This window comes from Tachypleus tridentatus, chromosome 1 (assembly GCF_004210375.1).
Source record: "Tachypleus tridentatus isolate NWPU-2018 chromosome 1, ASM421037v1, whole genome shotgun sequence".
Classification (NCBI taxonomy): Eukaryota; Metazoa; Arthropoda; class Merostomata; order Xiphosura; family Limulidae; genus Tachypleus; species Tachypleus tridentatus.
Genome location: NC_134825.1, coordinates 35,367,568 through 35,394,591, shown reverse-complemented (window position 1 = coordinate 35,394,591; position 27,024 = coordinate 35,367,568). Strand labels below are relative to the sequence as shown.

Here is a 27,024-nt window from a genome sequence, read left to right as displayed (position 1 = left end):
TTTTGACAGCAACTAGATTATAATATGGCTACGAAAGAAGAACTAAAATTGAGATCGAGTGTATGTATAGCGTGAAATATCATAACTTATGCTCTGTCTCACTATCTTATGTGTTTATGCCATCGTTTCAAATTTTCGCGAACTTTAAAATGTATAATGTGAGTTTGATTTTTAATTTTTCTAGCAAAATTTGATATATATTTAAAACATACTGAACTGATTTTTCATAATCAAGTATCGAACTACTTTTTTATAGCAGTGGATGTTTTTGGATTTTGAAAAACTCTAATAACACACCATGATGAAAATATTCGTAGACTGCAAAACGTGTTTACAAAATAAGTGGCATTTAATTACTTCAAACCTAAAGCACAAAATATTTTAAGCGTATGTTGAAAGTTAAGCCATTAAAAATAATAACAATACAAAACTATTGTAAAAATGGTTTGAGACAGTTTCTTCGTTTGCTATTCATATTTAGCGTAAGTTAATGCTGTTTAAAACATCAAGTGGGTTTATTTAAGCCCAATCTATTTTCAGTATAGACATTCATTAAGAATAGGAAATAATTATTTTAAAAATGATAAACAATTAATATTTCAAGTATATCACTGAGCTCTTATTGTAGAGTTTTTCAAAAGTCATTTCCTTTTTTTTTTGTTCATGATTGCATTCACGAAACTGATGGACATCGTGAAAATCGATGTGCAAATTAAATCAACTTTGTGAAAGATAACGCACACGTTGCAATTCCTTATTAATAAAAATTGCTTGGATATGGTTTTGAATTATGGTTTTTATGCAGTGGGAAACGGTTTTATACTTTGTATTATGGCCTTTATACTTTGAACGATAGTTTTTATGCTTTGAACAATGTTTTTTTTATACATTGGACATTGACTTGTATACTTTGAATAATAGCTTTTATACTTTGAACAACGTTTTCTATACATTGAACAATGTCTTTTACACTTTGGACAATGTTTATTATACATTGAACAATGGTTTGTATACTTTGAACGATGTTTTATACTTTGGACAAAACTTTTATACTTTGAACCACGTTTTTTATACATTGGCCAATGACTTTTATACTTTGTATCACGTTTTTTATACATTGGCCAATGACTTTTTTACTTTGAACGATGTGTTTTGTACATTCGACAATGGCTTTTATACTTTTAATGATGTTTTTTATACATTGGACAATGGCTTTTACACTTTGAACGATGTCTGTTATACTTTGGACAATGGCTTGTATACTTTGAATGATGCTTTTTATACTTTGGACAACGGCTTTAAAACCTTGAATGATGTTTTTTATACATTGGACAATTGCTTTTGTATTTTGAACAATGTTTTTTATACATTGGACAATGGCTTTTATACTTTGAACGATGTTTTTAAACGTTGGGCGAAGGCTTGCATACTTTTAACGATGTTTTTATATTTTAAACAATAGATTTTATACTTTGAACCATGTTTTTATACATTCGACAATGGCTTTTATACTTTAAATAATATATTTTATACTTTGAACGACGTTTTTTATACATCGACAATGGCTTTTACACTTTGAACGATGTTTTTATACTTAGAGCAATGGCTTTTGTACTTTGAACGATGTTTTTATACTTTGAACAATGGCTGTTATACTTTGAATGATGTTTTTATACATTGAACAATGGCTGTTATACTTTAAATAATATATTTTGTACTTTGAACGACGTTTTTTATACATCGACAATGGCTTTTACACTTTGAACGATGTTTTTATACTTAGAGCAATGACTGTTATACTTTGAATGATGTTTTTATACATTGAACAATGGTTTGTATACATTGAATGATGTTTTTTATACTTTGGGTAATGGCTTTTATACTTTAGGGGTGATTTTATACTCATAGCTGTCGAGTAGTGTGATTATAATATGACATGGCTATATTCATCTTCACTTGGGTTTTATGGTAGTTTGGTGATTACTAATTGTGTGGTGACTTATTAACAATGTACAAACTTTATGCTCTTTACATATCTTCTGTACCTTTGAATTAGGGAAGTATGCTTTATTTTTCTTCCTGTTTAACTTCTTTATCAACTGTTTCTGGTATTGATTATTAAGGAGGGTTCTAGTGATGTATTTTTTTAATTTCCTTCTGTCATAGCTCGAACTCAGGTTGGCCTCTCAGTAGATCTTTAGATTGTGGAGTTGACAAGTCATGTTTGAATCACTGTGATTTCACTAAATATTCCTCGCCCTTCAAGCTAGTTCATTATCACGGATGGTGGGTGGTATGGAGATACTTAGTAATTCAAATTTATAATAGATGGCAGATAGCCTTAGTAGCTTTGCCGTAAATGCAAAATATAAAAAAGTATTAACAAAACTTGCTAGATTTTAAAACCAGACAGTTTGTATTGACTATATTTACACTGCCTTGGCGGTTTGATTTAGAGTCAGTATGTGTGATTTGGGGGGCCTGGCATCGCCTAGCGCGTTAAGGCGTGCGCTTCGTAATCTGGGGGGTCGCGGGTTCGCGCCCGAGTCGCGCCAAACATGCTCACCCTCCCAGCCGTGGGGGCGTTATAATGTTACGGTCAATCCCACTATTCGTTGGTAAAAGAGTAGCCCAAGAGTTGGCGATGGGTGGTGATGACTAGCTGCCTTCCCTCTAGTCTTACACTGCGAAATTAGGGACGGCTAGCACACATATCCCGAGTAGCTTTGTGCGAAATTCCAAAACAAAAAAACAAATCTGTGATTTGGTTATTTGATTTTATGCCAGTATCTCTAAAATTTCTGTAGACTGTTGTGATATGTAAATTATGTGTCCTGGTAATCATAACACGTAGGAATAGGAGTTTGGTAATATATAAAAATGTTATGATGTTAAACAATTTACATTTGGATTGTCATAAATAAAATTATGATCCGTTATAAGTGTAACTATTTTAATTATCGTATATAATGAAAGACGACAACTAAAAATACAAAAAAATCTTACTCGTTAATGTTGGTTCTTAAGATAATCTTTATTAAACTGTGTACAAGTCTGCTAAAACAACAATAGAAATGAAATATGGCAAGTTATAATTGTGTATTCCGATTTGTGCATTCCGTTAGTTGCGGAAGATGGTCTAAATTATTTTCTAGTTAGCCTTAAAAACTCACCTAAAAACATGCACAAAAGCAAACGCTTAATTTAGCTTCAATCCATCACAAGCATTATAATTGACTGATTAGATTGTATTATAAGATAATAATGACAATCCAGAAATAACTGATGCTTGAAACAGTTTAGTAATCATTTGCTATTATCTTTCCATTAGTGATACAAAGTTTTTGAACTTAATTGGATGTTGTTTAGGAATCTTTAATTATGTTTTTCTTTCTAAATGGGAAAGTACTATGGCCATTGAATGTCTTATAGTATTTTGTCCTGAGGAACTGTTAGTATTTAAAATGATTGCTGCAAGTACAGTGCGAGTATTCACATATTGTTCTAAAATAATTAATTCCATTAATTTTGAAAGGGTAAATATACTTCTTGCTTTCATCACTGAAGATATATTAGCAGAATTATTAATAATATAATGCAGCCATACTGCTAGAATTCAATACTCAGTTCGTTAATTATATTTTTATTACGAATGAACCACAAAATTCACACACCATCATTATTTTCAATTTTTAAACTGCTACTTAGAAAAATGCTCAAGTTTACGAGTACTAACATTTACAGATTTCAAAGTTCATTAGCCAGAGAGGTCGATGCCTATGAAACTGAGGTTGTACAATACGTTTCTTGTTACCTCCAATAATTTAAATATTTTGGTCTCCACTTTATGGTCAAGGGCGCATTATAAGGGTTACTGTTAAATCTTAATACTTACAAGACCAAGAATTATAGATAGTTCTTGGTATTGACTAGTTGCCTTCTCTCTAATTGATACGTCACATTTAGGAACTGCAAGCACAGATAGCTTTTTCTATAACTCTGAACGAGCATTTAAAATAATCAAACTTGTACTCATCAAACAGAAACGTTTATTATTTTTCAAAAATGAAGAAATATAACAACAAAAATTAACTTGAAGACGTGTTAAGAACAACCGTTTTGCTTAGGTTTTTTAGTGACCGAAGTAATATGAAAACTTTCAGAGAGAAATATTTCTAAATCAAAAATTTATAGAGTAACACCTTCATCTCCAAAGGCTATGGCTATTGCAATGAATATTAGAATGTCTTGTGGTAATTGCAGAAGACTCACAAGACTCAAAATTAACAGTGATAAAAGAAACAACAGATGCTTTTCAAATTCTCTAGTGCTGCTCTAATGAACCTTTCTGCCTTTTGACTGTTTAACTGTGGTCTTGGATGTCGACATTTATCCACAGTAAAAATTAGTACGTGGAAAATTTGTCAAGGTATGTGGTTTAAGCCGAACGTCACCATCTTTCGTTGAAGCTTTTCGCAATACAGATGTTTAGTGTCAGATACTACTTTGTAATCATGGCTATGATCAGTGATGAAAGACGTTGTTCTTAAAAAATGCAATCTTCTTTAGTTTAGACAGTTTCTTTCAGCATATTCATTAATTGAAGGGTTCAAAGACCCTCTTTTGTGGATTGTAGATGTGCCAGTTTCAATAATGGCGCCTTCTAGATTCCGAGGGTGCAAGTAACACATCTGATCCCAGATTCGTGTTCAGCGATCTTTCAGACCTACCCTTAGACTCCCGGTATGCCTGATTGATCTTCTTTGCAAACTTATGTACCGATTGATACAGTAAATAAATAACCGTTGAGGACTAAGCTACATAGATAATGTATTTCTCAGGCATCCCGAGTACACATGCCAAATTTGGTCCCACTAGATCCAAAACTGCCGAAGGAATTTGTTGGTAAATAAGTTTACAAGAGTACAGCATGAATTAATATTGAATAAGAAATGTTAGAAATGTCGAAGACAATAATAAAAATTAATTTTTCTTTAACTATACTTCTATATAGTTTCTTGTTGCTATTAAAAGTTAATTATAGAAAATAATGAAAAAATGGCCTTTCGACATCCTTCTTAAATCATTTAGTAATAGAAGCAAAAGTTACATGTCAACAGAAAGGGAAGGGAACTTGATTAACCATGTCTGGTCTTTCTGATTATCTCAGGCGATAAAAGGCAGTTACATTAAACTAAACTAAGTTTGCTACTGATATTCAAAATGTTGTTAAAGGAATGTTTCGTTTTACGATATAGTTGTGTTAAAACGACTTGCTTTCTTAGAGGCTGTTGAATAAATGACTTGTAGAGCGTAAATATGTGGGGAATTCATTTCAAAATGCATTTCAAAAACCAGTGATTTGAAACTTACTAATCGTAACCTATAATCAGAGAGATTAACATAGGTTTATCTTATTATGTAAGAAGTATCATAAAATACGTAAGTACCTTTCGTCAGTACTTTTTGGTTTTGTTGAGTATTTCTTTAAAATGTTTTCCTTAGAGCTAAGTAGAAGTCATTTAGATTTTAAAATTCCATAATGGTAGTAAGTACGAAAAAAATCAAAACAGCTTTTCTCTCCCAGAATAAGAAACTTACTCCTGTTTCATTTCCTACAAATCAACAATTACGTCGAAGAAATTTTTTAAATTTATTTTTAACGTCTCAATACGATCCTTAAATTCGAAAAAGTCTATTTTGAATGTGATCAAAGGCTTGGATTATATTTTATTAAGCTTAGGATGAATGAAGAAGTACGCTTTGTTGAAAATGAGCTGTATTGATGTTTTAATATATATTTTAATTCAATTCATTTTCTAACAGGCGAACATTTCAAAGGTTTACATTTGAATAGAAATGAAACGATTTTAAAGACTAGCCAAATAATTCATCAAAACTGAAAGCAAGGTTTTCAGAAGCTAGTGAGTTATTGAAGTATGTCCTGTTTTCAGTATAAAAGTTTAGGATATCTCCAATAGATAAAAAGTAGAGTTTCTCTTCTTCTGTAATTTGTTTAAATTAAGAAATACGGATATACATAAAATGTTTTAATTAAACGCACTAAAACTAAATAAATGTTTTTTTAACATTTTTAATAAGCTTATTTTATCCAATTCCATATTTTAACTGCCCTATACAATAGGTAAACAATCATTTAATGCATTAAGTCATTTGTATTTACAGTATCGGAAATAACATATTAACAGTTAATAAAATAGATATAAAATTCAGATATTATGGGTTTGCTTCCTCTTCTATTGTACTTGTTACATATTATAATTTATTTCGGATGGGTCTCCTGTTTATTATATTACGTACACTGTGTATTACTACTTCAAATAATCAAAAATTTTACTATTAGTATAGAAGATAGTTAAATGTTGATATATTATTTAATAAATGTACTAAATATATGATACATATCAACAAGATTGATACGCACAGATTTTTTCTTAACACGATTGTATGTTAATATACAAAAGTAATAAGTAATAAGATTATGTTTTGTCTCTCAACTAGCTGCTTTTATATGAATCATACAAGATCAAGATTCTAGAACATTCACAAATGTGTAAACACGCTAGCATTTTAATAAAACAAATATTGTTAAGTTTTACTCTCAAAATTCTTCTACACATTCAGAAAACAGCTGGGACTTGAGCAACACACATCCAACAATATACATCACATGCATAAAAATTATACCGAAACAAACGTAGGTGTTAAACTGAATCTACAAAAATAAATCTGTTATATACCACAAAACAAACAACAATAGAGAGGATGGGTATTTTGATAGTTTTCATTGTTATTTATTGTTATTCAACTGATCAGAAATTTTTGCTCAGGATAATGTCGAATAAACTATTATTACTAGGTTGGAATACAAATACGTATCTCAAGACGGGCTGGTATGGGCATTATAACTTTTTTTTTTAAATAAGGTAGAAAACAACATTACAAACTTTAGGTCATCTTAAGATTAACAAAAAGAGTTTGCAAAGGTAAGTTCAGGCATAGTGGAGTTTGAACAGATAACACACAACACAAAGAAACGGTTTGGACTTGTAAATCTCGTATAATCGCCGTGGTGAAGTTATTCATGGTTACGATAAATCCTCTTGAAGTGAAATGTATCTCAAGACCGGTAGTGTGGGTATTATAACTTTTATTAAAATAAGGTAGAGAACAACGTTCCGACCTTCGTAGGTCATCTTCAGGTTAACAAAGGTCGAAACGTTGTTCTCTACTTGATTTTAATAAAAGTTGTAATACCCAAACCAGCTATCTTGAAATACATTTTTACTTCAAGTGGGTTTCTCGTCATCACTGAATACAATTACACTGAGCACTGTCAAGCTAAAAAATTTATATAATATTAACCATGTTTTGAAACGTATCTAGAAAGAAATCTCATTCAAAATTTCATCTATCACATCAAAACATACATAATGACAAAATATAAAATTATTATAAATAACATTTATAACACTATATCCGTTTATATTAAACATTTAGTTTAACAAGACAGAAACAAGACTCATATGAAAAAGTGAAATGTCACGAGTGTTCAAACTGTAAGCTGGCATGCTGTCTTACCAAAGTAAGATAGTAACGGTGATGAATTCTGGTTAATGTCACTTTGAATATATTATATTTGGCAAAACATTCACTATTGTTTTGGATACCTTGTAGTGACGTTGTCACTATTGTTTTGGATACCTTATAGTGACTTTGTTACTATTGTTTTCGATACTTTGTAGTGACGTTGTCACTATTGTTTTGGATACCTTGTAGTGACGTTGTCACTATTGTTTTGGATACCTTGTAGTGACGTTGTCACTATTATTTTGGATACCTTGTAATGACTTTGTCACTATTGTTTTGGATACCTTGTAGTGACTTTTTCACTATTGTTTTGGATACTTTGTAGTGACTTTGTTCACACCATTCTAATAGTTGGAAGAATCTTTTTGACCTTTACGTATTAATTTGATCAAAACACAATTATTTCAGACAGTAGTTTTTCTGCATCTACCAGTAGACTTTCCAAGAACAACGTTTCATGTGGTCCGACGACGTTTCAGGCTTCTCGATACAGTACATTTAAGGTACTCTTCTGTTCTGACAATGTGCGTTTACTTCATGCTGTTTCTGGACAGTCAAACAGTTTGACGCCTTATAACTTTTGGCAGATGATGAGGCACGACTCTTCGCCAAGAAGAGAGGAATTGTATTAAAAACACGTTGATGTTTTTCGAAAATGATTACATAAAAAACGTACCCTTTAATATATAACAGGTGTGTATGAATGTTTTAAAGAACAAATGTTCAAAAGACCACACCAGAATAACATGTACATGTTGTCCAATAATACGCTACCTTCTCTGTAACTATTTGGGCACTTACTCAAAATCTACTCAACGCGTATAGTAAATAACATAAATATAGAACAATATGTAAACAAGATATTTAGAGCAATATTTTACAATCACGAATTGATAAACTTATGGCACAATTGATAAACTGACCATTTATAATTACTCATGGTTTTTACTCTTGTATGTGTATCGCTTGTGCTTTTCCATAATTGTCTCCAGTACTATATGTTATAGAATAATTGCAGCAATTATGGGAAACAAAATTCAGTGAATTACTTTATTCTGACAACTAAGAATACCGTAACTGTTTGTTTGTTTTTGATAAAATTTCAGAACACTCTACAAAATAAATTATCAATCTCAAATTGCAGATATTTTGCAAAACACCTTTCATATAAATAATCAAATCAAGAATTTTCTTCCAAAACCAGAGAAAATCAATTTCCACCCTACCTCATATAAACTCACGATTCATAGCTTAAAGCTACTATTGCAAAGTTAATTTTGAAGTGCGCTTCAGAGGCTATTCAAGACAATATAAAAAAGGAATATATATCTGTAAATTAACAATGTTAAAATTCCATTTCTTTGTTATTTCATTATTATCTGTGACGTTGTCATTTTCAAACTGGAGAAAGCTTTTTATTTAGAAGTTTAACAAGAATACGTTGTATTTTTTCTTACCTTTAAATTAATTAGTCTTTTTGTACTCATGTCAGAAAAATACTCTTTCTTTTTAAGCTATTTTTTCCCTTACTATAATAAAAGTATCCATTTTTCTTCAAAGAGCTGTAAATGTAATTAGATCATTTGTTTCCTTTCTGTTTTAAAAAATCTTCCAATAAATCTATAGGCCTATCGCTACTCCGGCGAAATGCGCTAATTAGGATCTGATGCTTTTGCCAGGACTGATGTGACTTATTTTTAAGTACGCTTTCAATACTTGATAACCTTGTAGTTAAAACAAACCTATGTTATTGAACAAATAAATATTTATGTGTATACGCTTATATTATACAAGAAATATTCAATGATTTATATAAGAGAAGACCTAGTATCATAAAACCCATTACAAACTCATCTTTAATGAATTCAGAAGTAAGTCTATAATTAGTTTATGAGAATGGTTGTATATTACAATTTTACCAATACTAGTTTCATTCGTTGAGCGTGTCTTTATTTTTACCTGTCAATGTCTCTAACAAAATATAACTATATATGCGTGTGTGCGTAAGAATAGAAGAATAGTGTTGCCTTTTCTGACAAACATTTGAAAATGGGTTAATAACTGTTTTCGTAGAGGTTATACGTATAGATTTTCGAACACTTTCATTTATTCGTATTTCCATTCTCTCTCTCTCACGTTCTGATAACGACAAAGCTTTTCAATCATAAACATAAAGCAAAAAATCTGGCACCTCTAATTTATTAAGAGAATTGATCTATTTGGGAGATTTTCTATACGTGACTAAGTTATCATTTTAAGCCCCAGAAATTTCGTTATATATGAGATTCTAGCAAGTAATCTCATCATGCTCTTCTTCAATTCTCGAAATGAGGGTTGACTTGTTTGTTTCTAACTAAGCTTAACCTACACTATCCATTACAAATGTTACCATGCATTTTCAGTTATCTTATTAGGTTCAACCTTAACTATGCATTACAAATGTTACTATGTATTTTCAATTATTTTATAAGCATGTTCATGTAAAATTCACCCTATTTATATGAACATTTCCTTAACTACTATAATATTTAATATTTTATGAAGTCGAAATAAATGTGCTTATCAGGTGGCATCTCAACTAGAAAACAAAAACTGACAATAAATCAGATCTTATTTAAAGAAAATGAAAGATTGTAGATGTTCTTTTGATTACGTCTTTTCCAGGGATATAACAAGGATTGGAAAGAAAACGCAATGAGAACGAACGTAAAGATAAACCCACCGTTAGGAAAAAAAAAAGACACCAATAAAGTCTAGGGTTATTGGTCAGTATTATTACAGAGATGTATTCTGGTGGGTGGAAAGACAACACCTTTTTTTTGTACTCACCATGTGAGAAAAATGAAAAATATTAGGTTGAGGAATAATTCGTGAGCGTTTTTAAATAATTTCATTCAAGCATTACATGCAAGACTATACAATACTTCAATGCATGAACACATTACACCCAAAACATTTATTATGATACTTTATTTCATGTAATACCTAGGTATATAGTATGCATTGTTGTAAACAAAATTGCAAGAAATTAAATGCGAAAAGCAGATGGTGTCGAAAATGCTCGATTTTGTCCACTTGACATTCCATTTAACGAGCTGAAAATGAAAGCAAAAATTAAAGACATATGAAAATCAAACACACCATCTATTAGAGCAAAAAATTATCTACCAAATGACATGAAATATTTTGCGAAAGCGTTTTCATTTATGAATATATATTTTTAACTTGAAAAAACGCTCACGAATTATTCCTTAACCCAATAATATTGTAAGGTATATTTTTAAACTGTTTATGCTCAAACCAGCTGTGCAAAAATATGTTTAACGTTTGTTTATGAATTACATTTGCCACATGAATTTTTCTTACTTGGAAATTTCTCATCCTCATAAAATATTTGGAAAACAATTTATGTAATTATTTTTGGTACATCAGTAATCATGATTCATTCCTTTCCTATGAGTATTTTATTCCAAGGACTTCAAAACATTCACTCGTTGTTAAAATAACAAAATTGTTAATAGAGTATTTTTTGGTCGATACAACATATGTACCGAATTAAATCGAATGTGAGTCACGCTACTTTTGAGTTAGTGACCATAGTGCTTTAATTATATATACATAAACACACACTAATACAGAGGAAAGTCGTAGAAATCTACGTCAGTCCCTCTCCGATTATTCTAGAACTCCTCTCAACAAAATCTATGTTTATTTGTTTTTGAAATTCGTACAAAGCTACACGAGGGCTATCTGCGCTAGCTGTCCCCAATTTAGCAGTGTAAGACTAGAGGAAAGGCAGCTAGTCATCACCACCCACCGCTAACTTTGGTCTACTCTTTTGTCAATGAATAGTGGGATTGACCGTCACATAATAACGCCCCCACGACTGAAAGGGCAAGCATGTTTGGTGTGACGGGAATTCGAACCCGTGACCCTCAGATTCCAATTCGAGTGCCTTAATAGTGCTGGTTAAGGCACTATGACACTCGAAAGTGTTTCCATAATAAAACAACAGTGAGTCATCTCAGATATTTGGAAAATTTAAACTTTACTATTCTCAAAACGCAATTTTATTAACAAATTCGTTAGTCAAACTTTGATTTGAAAACAATATGAGGTTAATATAAATATAAATATACTGAGTATCAGAACCTAACCTACATTAAAGTGCTGCAAATCTTTCTAATAAACATATTGAAATAAACAATTTATTAGAACTGTAATCCAATAATTAAATTGAAATTTATTTGAATGAATCAGAATTCCAAATATAGAGGTGTAGCAACAGTTAACATATACTAAAGGGATGATACTCACAGATATTGCTGTTGTAATATGTTCTGTCTTAAACATATAAAAACTATACATAAAACATATAGACCTTACGTGTATGATGTACATGTTAAACTTCACAGTATCACTTCTGTGCATGAAATCAATTTGCATGAAACTTGACTTAATTAGTCAAATATCAACTTGATAGATACAAATACCAATCGGTTCATTCTTGCTTGCCATGAAGACTAGAATATTGAAGGCAAAAATGTATGGGATATTCTTTTCAGCATGTTGTCATTTGAAAAAGCGCTCGCAGAATAGATTAAAAATATGTGAAACAAAATGATGAGCTATATGAAACTATACAAATAATACGTTGTATAGTTCTCTAGTCAGTGATTATTGTATTGTTGCATCATATTACTAGAACCTTTTAAATTCTTTTCTTTGTTTCATTGAATAGTGTTACATCATATCATTTCATATTTTAAGGGAAGTTCTTGGCCTCAGTTAAACAGTATATATATAGGCGACCAAATTAATATTAGCAAGTGAGTTAGTGGAGATAAGTAAGACAAAGCAAGCTGAACGAGAGTAGATGACTGTGAGTTTAGCCTGAAAAGTGTATATTGACGACTTTTAAAGTGTAGTAATGGCAGATTGTATTGTAATAACAATGTAGAAAAATTCATTTCGTCACTTGGGTTCTAAGGTAACTGAAGTAGCCTGTGTGAACTATTGAAGAATAGAGATGATTACTTAAAGCTCTAGATGCAAATGTGAAATTAGTTGAGTAACAGACAATTGTATACATGCTTTACTTGTTTTTAATACATTATTTTAAAACAAATGAATTGTGGGCTGTGTTTATTGTTGAAATTTATCGCTCACAAGTCACAAGCACCTACTGTAAAGAATCCTGTCAGTTCAAATACATAAAACCTGACACCGCCCAAAACTCAGATTTTGTAATTTCGACATATTACGAAAATATAACTGCAAGTATATTTTTATTGATCATTGTAATACGATGTTACACGTTTTTGAGGAATTTAATTCCAATACTTTTTTTAAAAAAAAATACGTGCTTATTATTATTATTATTATTATCTAAGCTTTTTCTTTTACGACCAAGCAGTATGACAATTTGAGCATTGTTTATGATTAATACAGCTGCAAATACTATTGTTTTCATTCATTTAATCAACTCGAAAATGGATAAACAAACCTTGATTCTAATGTCATAATGACACCACTGTATCAGCTCAAAATAATCAAATACATGATTTTTATTTGGTAATCTCAAGAATCCCTACCAAGTAGACAAGAAAAATGCTTGAAACTATTAAGAAATTACATCGATATTTGCATTTTTCGCTTTATAGAAAATAATCAATACAGTATTAGCTAAGAATGAAGTATCTATTTGTGCTATTATTGTATTCAGCAAAACACACAGTGACTTGTATAAACCTCACAATATAGTAAGGGTTAATATATCCCCGAATACTGAATAGTACATCAATTATCAAACCTTAATCAGATCCTCCTTATTAGTGTTAATGGATCATTAAAGATTGAAAAAAGGCCATTAAGCATCATTAAATGGCGCATGCAAATATCTTATAACTGTTGCGGGTAGTTAGGATGATGTAACTTTTAAACACTGGTGGAACATAAATAACAAATGGCTATGCTGTTGGTAATTATCAGACATAACATTAATTCCTTAGCGAAGAAAAGTGTTTACCGAATCTTTAACTTGATGAGTGGCACAAGATGAGACTTGACAGGCTTTAGGTTTCTAATGAGAAAAGACTTAAAGGATTGAAGCACAAGTTTTAGGGAACTATGAATGCCATTATATAGGAATATATGTCCTACAGTATCACGCTTCCTCATTCACACGGGTACATTTAAGGATTTGTTTCTCATAAAACACCCATAGTATGAAACTTTTATAGTCTATTCTATTTCGTAAACAAATATCGTTAAAATAATAAAGAAGCTCTAATTTATTACGAGTGATTAAACAGTTCTTTGTGCATAAGAGGAAGTAAGCATATAATAAGCTTCAGGTTATTTAAATTAACTGCCACTTGGTATGAGTTTCTTTTCTAAAATAACTACTCCAAGTGAATTTCTGTTAAACATTTTCCTTGATAAATAAATATCACTGTTGAAATGACTTTTGAAAATGGCTTGTTCTGGTGAATATTTATAGGAATTCTTGTCCAATATAAAGCGTGCGTCTAAGAGGCTAGTCACATTTTAGAAAATCAGTAGCGAAGAAGCAGTCATTTCTAATACACAAATTAAATGATATATATCCTAAATATTACAATAATGCTTTTTATATAGTTTTCATAGGTTGACTAGACTTTTAAATGTAACCAAGTTATGATTGTTTTTTTTCTTGGAGAATTATTTACTGATTCAAAAAAAGCAATGTATTGATATCTACAAGCGATGCCGTTATTTGGAGCTATATTTTGTACATTTTTAGATTATACTATATTAAAACAGTTTAGTCTGCTATAAATCTTTATTTGAAAATAACTTACTCAGACTTTCATATACTATAGAATGTGTTAGAAGCATGTCGTTCTCTCTTTTTTCTGTATTTTTTCAGCTCCCCAAATAACATATAGTGAATGGAAATATGGTAACTACACGTTTCATACAGTAAATTAAAAACACAGAAATTACACGCTTAAAAGAAAATATCATAAGTGATATAGTGATTCTTGTAGCCTTATGAAAAATATTGGCTTTCATAGGTGAGAATTAGTCGTTGATAGCAAATATGTATTGTTCAAACAACAGTGAACAATTTAACTTTGAACTGTCCAATACTTATTTTAAAAGTGCGCGTAGGGTTGGTACATATTTCTTGTGGTGTACTACAGTTTGAAGTTTCTCTAGCATTATCCGAGTGCTTCGAAAATTTTAATTAATATGCAATAGTATAACATTAGTTTTTATCTATTAAATGTTGTCTTACAGTGGTTAAGCAATAAGCCTGAAAACTTACAATTCCAAACATTAAGATTCATACTACCAATAGGCAGAGCACAGATAGCTCATTGTTTGTTTGTTTTTTGTACTTAGAACAAACAAATTCTTAAATTTTTGAATTTTTCGAAAAACGTTTTATTTTACTTCACAGAAAAATAAAAATCAACCGTCATACTTTTGTTATTTTTTAAATTGATACATCGAGGAAACGTTGAGGTACAAACGTGGAAGAAAACTTGTCCATATAAGTCACAGAAATCTGGTACCCGTCCTGAAAACTTAGAAACTTTCCAAAGAAATAAAATCTGACAAAGGGTTTGAGCTCATAAATCTGCTAAAACCAATGAACTGAAACTTGTCATATTCGAGACAAGGAAGTTTAGTACGTTTCACTAATTTGATATTTGTGTTCATTTCTGCTCTCCATCAGTTCGATGTTTAGCAAAAAAAAATAATAATAAATGAAAACATTTCAAGTTGATATGGTAATAGTTTTGTATATTTTTAGTTTTTGTTTGTTGATAAAAATCAGGTTTAGTTATTTTCTTATGTTTAGTATGTTAATACGTTCATAAGCAAAAACGTTTAAGAGAATATACTCTTCATTATTTACTTCTTGTACCAAGTTTTGCTATTTCACATTAACCCTTTATCTATATTTAATGAAATGGAAACTGTTTTTAGAAAATAAAGTTTGAAGACGGCTAGAACGGTTAACGGAAAAGCTTTATTGCAGGTTTAACATAATAATAAATGTACGTTTCGAAATGGTTTGTCATCATCAGGTTCAAGTAATTTACCAAGACATTTGAAATTGTTTAACGACTTAATAAAATTATCTTGACAAATAAAAATGTTGGTTTATAACAGGAGTCTTTGATTTTATCTTGTTTAAAATCACAGGATCCTCGTGTTTTTTCTTTATTTAAATGGTACGAAGTAAACATGTTGTGTTCGGTGAATTCGGTTACCAGCTTTCTTCTGCTTTTTTTTAAATGTAGAATTTTGAGCAGTTATAACAACGTTCATTTATAAATTTGATTGGTATTCTTTGATTCTACATAACTTGTAATTAATAAGAATTTTGGTTTAAGTCCAGGCTTTGGACCGAATTTGGAGGAAACAGGATTTTTATGTTTATTGCCAAGTTTTATCCAAGTCTAAATTATTTTTTACTGATTTATGGGATAAATGTTCAATCATAATATAATGTTTTGTTGTTTGTTGGTTCATTTTCATCAATTTTGTTCATGAGTTGAGTTTCCAAGTTTTTTATTTTCGCTTTTTTTTTTCTGTGATGGTTAAATGACATTTCCTCAACAACTGACAATAATATGTTGGTGTGAATATAACAACAATTAAAGAGTTTCATTTGTTTCATCAACGTTTTTGATGAACAGAGTCTTGAAGCTGTGTTTGTTAGGCTGTTTAATGCATTTATCATTTGTTTGTTTTCATGTTTTTAAGATGTATTTTAGTTTTGAATTATGTATCAGATCTACTAATTTTGTTTTCGTGTTTAATGGTGAATTTATTGTTAGGATAAATGGAATAAATATCATAAATATGTTTGAGTGATCAGGTAAAACAGGATTGCTCATGCTTAAACGATCTATTTTCAGAAAAAAAAATTATTACTAAACATAAAGCTGGTATTGGTTGTAGTAAATTCTCAGAGAAATATGAAAAGTATATTGGTGATGTGAATTAATGGATTAGGGTAACCGATGTAAAGGTCAAGTACCATTTTACGAGCTTCATTGGTAGGAACGTCAGGGGAAAATGACACGATACAAATAAGACGTCAAGGTTTAATCATTCTAGCGTGTTTCTGAAGTTGAAGTCAATTTTCATAAAAGGATCTTGCAAATGTGACGTACGGTTTAAGTGTCTGAGCTATGTATCAGCCAAAACTAGAATTGAAAGAGTCATATATCGAAACTTTAGATCGTGAAGGGCAATCTGATTTATGTGGTTATAGCCTGTAAGAGTCATTTTTACGCGGATATAGATAAACGTCAGCACTTATTAAATATTGTTTTTACGTTTGCAACAAATATTTGTTTTCCTATTCTTTGTGTCTATTTGTTAAATTATTTGGTGTCAGTTTTGGGCGCCAATTTACTGATGTGTTAAAGAGATCTGCAATCACTTGACTTCTTTGTTCCATACTGTATATATATATATATATTCTAGTGTCTAGGTAAACTACTTGTATCTGATAATGAAAGACTTAACGAAATGTTGTTCATTTGTTGTTGTGCTAAGCCTCCAACAGAGTTTATTTGTTACCAGTTAAGGCTGTCTCTAATCTCTATCTATCTGTACGTACCAACACCTAGACGCAACTGGTTACAAGAGCTAAAATACTATATTATAAGATAAAGGCAGTAGGCATAAGTGACAAAAGTAGACGGTAGTTAAAGAAAGACATTTTGGAATACTACGCGAGTACTGAATATTTCCGAAACTAAATCTGATTTTGTTTTACTCTTACGATACAGTCTTTACGAAATTATAGAATTAAAAATAAATCTTTTTATGTACCGAAAAAATAGGGCTAGATGTTTCTCTACTTGTTTCTCACTGGAAATGAAAATTATAAGCGACGCCTATAATTGCCGACCAGCATGATCGTTTCGTTTGGTTTATTTTGAATTTCGAGCAAAGCTACTCGAGGGCTATCTGTGCTAACTGTCCCTAATTTAGCAGTGTAATACTAAAGGGAAGGCAGCTAGTAACTACCACCCACCGCCAATTCTTAGACTACTCTTTTACCAACAAATAATGTGATTGCCTGTAACTTTATAACGCCCCCACGACTGAGAGGGCGAGCATGTGTGGTGTGACGGAGATTCGAGCCGGGCCACCAGCATGACGGAAGAATCCTTCTCAAATGAAGGTTTTTGAATTGGTTAGTTACGAAGTATAGAACTGATTTTATACGCGTTACATAAATATCTCTTCGTTGTTGTTGTTTTGAATTAAGTACAAAGCTACTCAATGGACTATCTGTGATCTGCCCACCACAGGTATCGAAACCCGGTTTTTAGCGTAGTACGTCTGCAGACATACCTCTAAGTCACTGGGGGGCAAAATATCTCTTCCCGTTTCCATTCGTCATTTTGATAAATATAATAACAAACAAATTAAGTCATAAGAAACGTCGCTAATCATTGGAAAATACAAAAAGAAAGAAAGAAAAGTCATTATACTAAATTAGTAATTTTTTCATATTCCTAAAAAAATGTATTACTTTGTTATTATTTTAATTCTTATAGGCGTAAGGAGGAATTTGAAGAACTTACATGAAAGCATAATGAATAGATAAACGGATTACATTTCTAGAAACCGATGCTTATTTTAAAAAAAAAAAGGTCCTGAGCCTACTAGTGTTATTGACTATTTAATTTTGGAAAATTTGGTTATACCAATACCTAATTCAGCTCGTCTTTTATTGGTAAATATACAGTTCCCCGAAAAAAAATCAAAGAGATCATAGAGAAGTGGAATAATGGTTATTGTTAATACAATATATCACTGCCCTTGACGTTACGAACAGCTCCTATTCCACATGGTATGCTCTCAACTAAGTTTTAAAAATTACCTTGTGCAATATGTGTCCATTTTAGATGACCTCTACTAAAACTTTATTAACCTTTAGTATATTTATTTCTTCTGGACTATCCCAATAACCTGAGCTCTGGACAGACCATTTCTAGATTTTGGTATTATCTCACAACCAGAAGTATGTAATATCTTATGACTGATGACCACAAGTTTTACTCAAAGTATTTGGGCAAAAAGCATTCACTTTCCTATCGTCCGCCTCTCTACTTTCTTCTACAAGAAAAAACTGAAATTCCTTCAATTCAGGGTGGAGAAACATGCACTATATTCTTTAGAATGTTCTTACAGGTTTCAATGATAACATTCTTTTGATTATCATGAGCAAAAGCATGTTAAATTGAAGCTAAAAACCATTCTTATTTAATCCTTAAATTTTCAAAATTTAGGTAAAATATTTGTATACGTTACAATTTTGCAACATTAACAGTGGATATTAATATCATATTTATCTTCTTCTGTATCATGCATTTCAATCCCAAAGAGAAATGTAAGTATGATGTGTTAACAATCTTAAAACTTAACCTGTAATGACATTGATTATTTTCACAACATATTTTGTGTATTTCTTTTTCCTTCAACCAAATTCGACCAAACCCTTACGATTTTGATAAGTGGTTTTGTCTTCTATAAGATTAAAGCTCGTGTTCCGTTTTTCTCTTTACATCCTGAATATGTAATGGTATCGCGCTCTTCCTCTGATTAAGAGCTAGTTTTCTTAATTAATGGCAAAATTTTCTGGCATTCTGAGGTAGAAATTTTCCCGGTAATGGAAAATGACGAAGACCAAACTTGTAGCAGCAACACATCTTGTTTACTTTATTTTTTCAAGGAATACAAAAACTTGAATAAATCATGTTCACTTGTTGAAAACTTTATAGAGTTTTATTGTTATTTTTTAGGGTTTTAGTTATGAGATCTTGAACTTACCTATCATGAACTTATTTTATTTCAATAATATCCTACCATAATTATAAACTACTCAGTTGAATGTAAAACTTACCAAGTGTTATACATTTAATGCAAAATATCAGCTAATAGCAAGCAATTAGTTAGTAACAAAATTGCTAAATATATTTACTTCACTGCTATAATAAAATGTATTGAGTTGGTTACACGGTTTAACTCAGACAGTTGTATTAAATGAAAATCGTTACTTTCACGAGTTTTATATCAGTAAATAATAGTTGAAGTAAATATGAAAGATGCCATTCAATACTCTCAACTAGCAAATTTCCGTGTCTTTATCACTTATAGAATATTGTGACTCTTTTGCAGCGTGCGAGAATGGTGTCACTCATTAAGTGGGGTGTCTCTTACCTACTTCTAAATGTAGACCCATTGTTAAAGTTCTTGGGTTCTCACTGTACATCCACCGAAATGAATTGGGATCTTCAAGTTAGATGATATGTTATCGTGTCTCATCAATAACCTTTGTATGCAAAATGAAGTCATTAGTTAAGCCAATTAGGAAGGCGAGAGCTTGTAGAATTGCATACCGTATGCACAGTGTGATGGTATTACTAATTGTACTAAAATGCTGTCATTAAAAGTGTATTGTATGGAATTTTAATTTTACGATAATCATATTCGAAGCTTTGGTTATTTGGTTCCCCAGTGTAAAAAAAATAGGCTTCGTCTTAACTTCTTAATTATATCAGCTGAAGTAATATATAAATTCCATTTCACAATACCCCTAATGAAATGTTTACCAAAGAACACTTCTGTTCAAACTCTATTTTACTCCTTAGACCAACTACATCACAGTGAGAGGTGATAAACCGGAGAAAAATTGTTCATATTTGCTTTAAGTGCATTAAACTTTATTGTTTTGGGTTTATAAATTTATGCATTTAATGCCACATTATTTCAATCGATTATATAAATAGTTTATAAATGAAAGGCTTTGTTTATCTAAGAGTATGATTGTTTTGGTTAAGTGCTCCAAATATGAATTTGATTTAGGTTTCTGAAATAATAATTCTAAAGCTATATTTAAATTCAAAGAACTAATCATAATATACTCTTCTATTTCAAATACTACATGCAGTACGATAAGGTAAATAAAAAACAATAAAGAATACTTATCACTACAGTGACAAAGGCTGACAGCACATCACTATAAGACAGTAAAACCTGATATAAACACATGTAGAACACCATTTCCTTATTATACTGAACATGTCAGTAGACGCTAATAAGGTTTATAAAATAATTATAACTTTTATTTTCTACATAAACGACATTACAATGTCAATTTCCAAAAAGGCAATATAAAAAAGCACACCTTAGAGACGATAAAATACTTCTGGTCTGGGATAGACACTGTTGTAACGAAATGTAGGCAATGTAAAGGGATTTACACCGTTTCACCTTTTTACTTTTTCAACTCAGTTTAAGAAATTTTAAGATTTATTGTAACATAGTACCACAAGAAGTGATTGGAACGTCGAAAATGGTTCTTTATATTAAGTAGTAAGAAAAACACTCTGATTAATATATACATACTATTAAAATACACAAACCTATCTATTAAATGAATCTTAAGCCTACGCTTTTCAATTATAGTAAAAGTTTTCCTCGTGACTAATTATTCAATGTTAAGAAAACCACGTTCTTTTAACATAAAACTCGTTTTCATAAAAATTAACTGGAAGATACCGATAGGTTTTGGCTTCAATTTTTCAAACTATGCACAATCGTTAATGAGCGTAGTTAACAAAAGATCTGACCATTAAAAACTCAAGAAAGCTGGTACGTGTTGATATTTATAGTGTATGAACTCGGATTAAATAGAGACAGAGGAAATTATGTGTAAACTTGTTTTACATTTATTCCTTAATGTATTCAAACTTCTGTCTAACTTGTTTGTGTAGTCATAATATTATATGACTGCTGCAATGTATCTCCGTTCATCCAGTGAAATTCTGGTGACATTGCATTGTTATGTGTTAATCACATTTATAGAGTAATGAATGATTTCACATGTTATAATGTAAACATCCATACTTGCACATATTAGGAGTATTAGTAACTTTGGTCCACCTTGTATATTCTAACACGCTCTTGACTAGAAGTAGAAAGGCTTTTTCTTTTCATTACGTAAATATACAAACATAATAGAGAGGTGGTATGATTTACAAGAATTATAACATTTAAATTGTACCTTGTAATTTTACATTTTTTACTAGTTGCTGTCTTTATTGAAATCGTAGGATGAAATTATCTACAGTCTGACTACTGTAAGGAACAGAGCTCCGAATATCGTTTTTTATCTCGTAAAATTACTACCGGAAGACAAAATCGTTGGAAGTAATGAGCAGCAAACAAACCTTAAAATGGTTCAATCGTAGGAAATCTTACGATTTGTTTTAATTAGTTTTTAAAGTGAAACATTATATTTTTCTCTTGGTTTCATAAATGATTTTCTTTACATACGAAAAATATGCTTAAATGTTCAGCAAAACACTGAAATTTAATAAGTTTTATAATTTTTATACGATATTGTTATCGCTATAACTGATATTTCAAAAACGTAAAAGAGGATTTTGACACTTTTTCCCCTCAAATTAACAACTGCTGGCACTCTTAAACATGAAAAGTAAGAAACTTTAACATGATTTTTTGTAAATCTAAAAGAAATCGGCCCAGCAACCTAGGAGTAATTAGATAACAAACAAAAAGACAGACACACAGATTTCTTTTCGTGCTTCATAAACATAGATAAAAACTTCCCATCAGCAGACTCTTTAGGAGAACTTTCTCCTAAAAATCGTTTTTTAACTTAATACGTAAAAAGTATAGTTAGATTATCTATTTTTTCTTCTCATTTGTTTGTTTGTTTGTTTTTTAATTTCGCACAAAGCTACTCGAGAGCTATCTGTGCTAGTCGTCCCTAATTTAGCTGTGTAAGACTAGAGGGAAGGTATTTAGTCATCACCACCCACCGCCAATTCTTGGGCTACTCTTTTACCAACGAATAGTGGGATTAATCGTCACATTATAACGCCCCCACGGCTGGGAGGGCGAGCATGTTTGGCGTGAGGAGAATGCGAACCCGCGACCATCAGATTACGAGTCGCACGCCTTAACACGCTTGGCCGTGCCGGGCCTATTCTTCTCATTTCAATACTAAAACTTTCAAATCAATTTTGGACAATTCTGTTTGTTATTTGCTGGAATGGATCTTTTTGCCCAAACACTGTATTGAAGGATTATTTGTATGATGATATAATACCAGATAATCTAAGGTATATTATTTAAGAAACTAAGGTTTATTTTCTATTCCTTGGTCCGGCATGGCCAGGTGGTTAAGGTACTCGAGTCATAATCCGAGGGTCGTGAGTTCAAATCACCGTCATACCAAACATGGTTGCCTTTTTAGCCGTGGGGGCGTTATAATGTCACGGTCAATCCTAGTGTTCGTTGGTTAAAGAGTAGCCCAAGAGTTGGCGGTGGATGGTAATGATTACCTGCCATCTCTCATGTCTTACACAGCAAAATTAGGGACGGGTAGCACAGATATCCCTCGTGTAGCATTGCGCGAATTATACGAATTTTTCAGATTTCTAAAAACTGATTAAAACATAACAAATGTTCCCAATCACGTTGTTATACTGTACTTTTGTGTTAAATAATATAAAATATTTTAACGTTAGGTTAGATAATTACAGTCATCAGTGGATTGGACGATGTCCGGTTATTAACGTGCTCGATTGTGAATTCGAGGGTTATTGGTTTGCTACCTATTGTTATGAAATAAATATTTATAAATTTTCAATAGTTCAAAAATTATTAAAAAACATAAACATGATGCATTATTTAAGATATGAACAACATTAAAAGCTGAATTTCAAGTTGCAACAAGCTATCTGATTGGTAAATTTATTGGTAGTTGAACAGAATTACTTTACGATTTGATAAAAGGAACTGAAAAGTGAGACTTTCTTATTTTATTAATTGTCAATGAGTTTAAAAAAAACACGCTATTTTGTCGCTTGCTAACTCTGTTTGAAAAAAAAAAAGCTGGGTTGGGTCTTTCAGTTCTAATGAATCTTTGTTTGACTTTTTACGTCCTGTCATTAGCTCAATAGAGTGGATCTAAACCAACTTATCATCATGGACTTTCTGCTATAAGTTCAAATTTGAAAAGCATTAACGTACTATAAATGATAAATAGCGTGTTGCACAACACTGAAGACAATACTTCTATACAATGAGATGATGTCTTTCAGAATCTGTCAGTTAATACTGCAGATACTCAAGGTTTATAAATGGAAGATAATTTTGATGAGAAAAAATGTGTAAAAGCGTACAGAGGAAGATGTAAACTAAAATAATGTGTTTAATTTTTATATGGCTGTCATTTCTTAGATAAAGTAGGAAGATATGTTATGCATTAAGTAAAATATTAAATGTTTTGTCAAGAAGATAATTAACCATTCTTGAAATGGTTGCAGTTAGTTCACTCGCTTGGTTGCTAATTTTTATTTAGCAATTATTATTATCACTGCACAACAAAACATTTCCTTCTTGAACACTGTTGGGTGTTCCTTATAGATTTTTGGCTGCTGTTCACGAAAATCACATCCAACTTTGCACATCACGTGTTGTTTCATCGAAATCTTCAGTTTCACCAGGACATTGCTACAATGAAAAAACGATATCAGGGCAACTGGAATCCAACAATGCTTGCTGACTACTGTTGGACACTGCAACGCGATGCACCGGACATTTAATACAAACGAAAATCAGGAGCAAAACACTTTTAATTATGCTGAACTTAATAGTGTATTAGAAACATAAACGCAATTAAATACGTTATTGCTGTAAACAGTTAACTGTCTATTTCTCAGAGTTCCTACGTGATGAAGCAAAACCAAAACTATATTTGTACATGCCCACCAGATACCTGTCACAATCAGCAAAACTTTTCAAAAAAATTGTTGTGCAGTGTTACCTGTGGTGTTAAAGTGATTTCATGTATATAAATTCAAGACAGTTGTGAAATACTACGCATGCATGTAATAGGTTTTAGTAAACTGTCAAGATTCGTTTGTAGCCGTGCAAGTTACCCTGTAATCCCGCAATATTGAAACCAAATTACTCACCTTGCACTAATGTTGTAAAGCAGAGACCGGCCATGTAATGATTGCTAAATTATTGTTATTTGTCTAGCATGTGATTTAGGTTTTTTATCATTTTATTACTGGATATCGAATCAATGAAACTGTAATACTTTAAAGCTTTTCTAGGTTACGTGTATGTCTTATGGAACATTTGAACGAGGAAAGAACTTTGAAAAATAAGATGGAGATGCTTTTGAAAAGAAACCCTGTATATACATTTAGATAAAACAAAACATTTTGTTTTGTAACAATACCATTTAACTCTTACGAACAAGAAATGTATACTAAATGATGGTTTACAAATGCATTGGCATCATTCTTGTTTAATGATGGTTTGAATGAAAATCTTGGTATGTATTGTAGAATGAAACTAGATACAGATAAATACACAGGAAGAAAACACAATATAAGATAAATAAACATTTAGTTACTAGTAGCTTAACATTGAAAGTAATTCAGTGAAATAAATTTTATGTTTAGTACTAAAAACTTAAAGAATTATTTTTAAATTCGTAATTCTTCTTTGCTGTACGTGGGATTTTGTTTATGTCTAAATAAGTCTCTGTTGAGTTACGTTGTAAATAAGTTCAACAGAAACACGTTATATATTTTTACAATACTTTACTCAATAATAAAATAATAGTTTATTTTTTAGTTTTATAATACTTAACTAAGTTATGAAAGAACATTTTTATATTTATGAATGTTGACTCAATAACGTAAGAAAGCATCTATTACTATATATTCATATTCATATCACATGGAGTAGGTAATTCAAACTGTAAATTTGTTTAGACAAATTATGACGTATCTGTTTGTAGTTAAGCACAAAACTACAAAATGGGTTATCTGTGTTGCGCCCACTACGAGTATCGAAACCCGAATTTTAGCGTTATAAGTCAGCAGAAATATCACTTAGCCTCCGAAGTCAAAATTATATCATAAACTGATGGATTTTGGTAAATTCAATGGTAGTAGATGATTTTGAAATACTAGTATATGGGCTACGATATAAACTGTAAAAGAAAGAATTGTATAATCAACATTAAAGAAAACAGTTTACTAGTTATCAGATAAATTATCATTTCATTAAACAGTGACAGCTAAGAAGCTAATCTCAATAAAATGCACTTAACTGTTTTATTATTATTTTAATTTCTATCCCTTTTTCTTACTTATACTTTTACAGTTTGGTTAATGTTATTTAACGTGTGTTTTGCTGTGATGTTTTATTCGTGTGTGACAAAAAAACAAACTGAAATTGATGCAAAGTAATGCACCTATTTCTTTCTTAACAGCGGTGTTCGGGCTGAAACTGACAGCACTTAACGTACCTTCCGGAGTAAAACAGGGCGCCCCCGTGTGGCTATATTGTGGATATGACCTGGAGGAAGATGACCTTTACTCAGTGAAGTGGTACAAGAATCATGTGGAGTTTTATCGCTACTTGCCTAGTGATGAGCCACCTGGACAAAAATATGATCTCCTGGGTGTACACATCAACGTAAGTAAATACTATTATTAACTAGTTCACTTCATGCCAGTAAATTTCAGTTGAAGCTGAAAAAATACGACTTACGTTGTTTAAAGATTAAAATAGTAATTTCTTCCACCCTGTAAATGAAACATCTTCTGAACTTACACGTTAACGAAAGTTAAAGTCAACGAAATTCCTCCACGTCATTAAAATTTAGAGTGAATAAAAAATACGACTCAGTTCGTGTAAAAAATAAAATAACACTTGCTTCACGTTGTAAGTAGAGCATTTCCTGGGAGTACACATTAACGAATCTACTCGACGTCATCAAAGTTCTAGCGAAACAAACGTGGTACTAACTTCATTACCTATGTATCGTAAGTACGGTAATACTTATAACCAGAATAAACTAGATCTGCAATATGTGCACCACAAATTAAAATCTCAGACACACTACAAACACCATGTAAATAAAACTTTATTAGCACTTTACATACAGCGTTGAGTAGAATTAAACCAACTAGAAAGTAATAAGCCACCAAAGCATTGGAGAAACTTGGTAGAGTAAAAACAAAAATTTCACAAAATCACAACCAAAATTAATCTGAGTATCTGATTGATTAACATTGTTGGGAAGGCATAAGTTTCATCTGCCTTCACTCTATGTAAATCTAAATTCACGTGATTAAATTATGCTGCCTTGACTAAAAACGTTTTTATTAGGTTTACTTGTAACCTTCGTAATAACATATAATAACATTAAATATTTTGTAACAATACTAACTATTTAAGAGTGCACTAGTAACCATCATCTGTTAACACGAGCACGTTCTATGAGTTGTCAAGTAACAACCTTCCTTTATATTAGGTGCAGCTGCACGACAG

The 27,024-nt window shown here is 31.1% G+C and overlaps 1 protein-coding gene across 1 annotated transcript in view; it reads left to right on the top strand.

The window, feature by feature from the left end:
* LOC143232336 (uncharacterized) overlaps positions 1-27,024 on the top strand; it is a 118,634-nt gene that overhangs the window by 55,934 nt on the left and 35,676 nt on the right. The window contains exon 2 of the mRNA XM_076467636.1: positions 25,961-26,166. Within this exon, the coding sequence (XP_076323751.1) occupies positions 25,961-26,166 (206 nt within the window). The remainder of the gene's footprint in view (positions 1-25,960; positions 26,167-27,024) is intronic.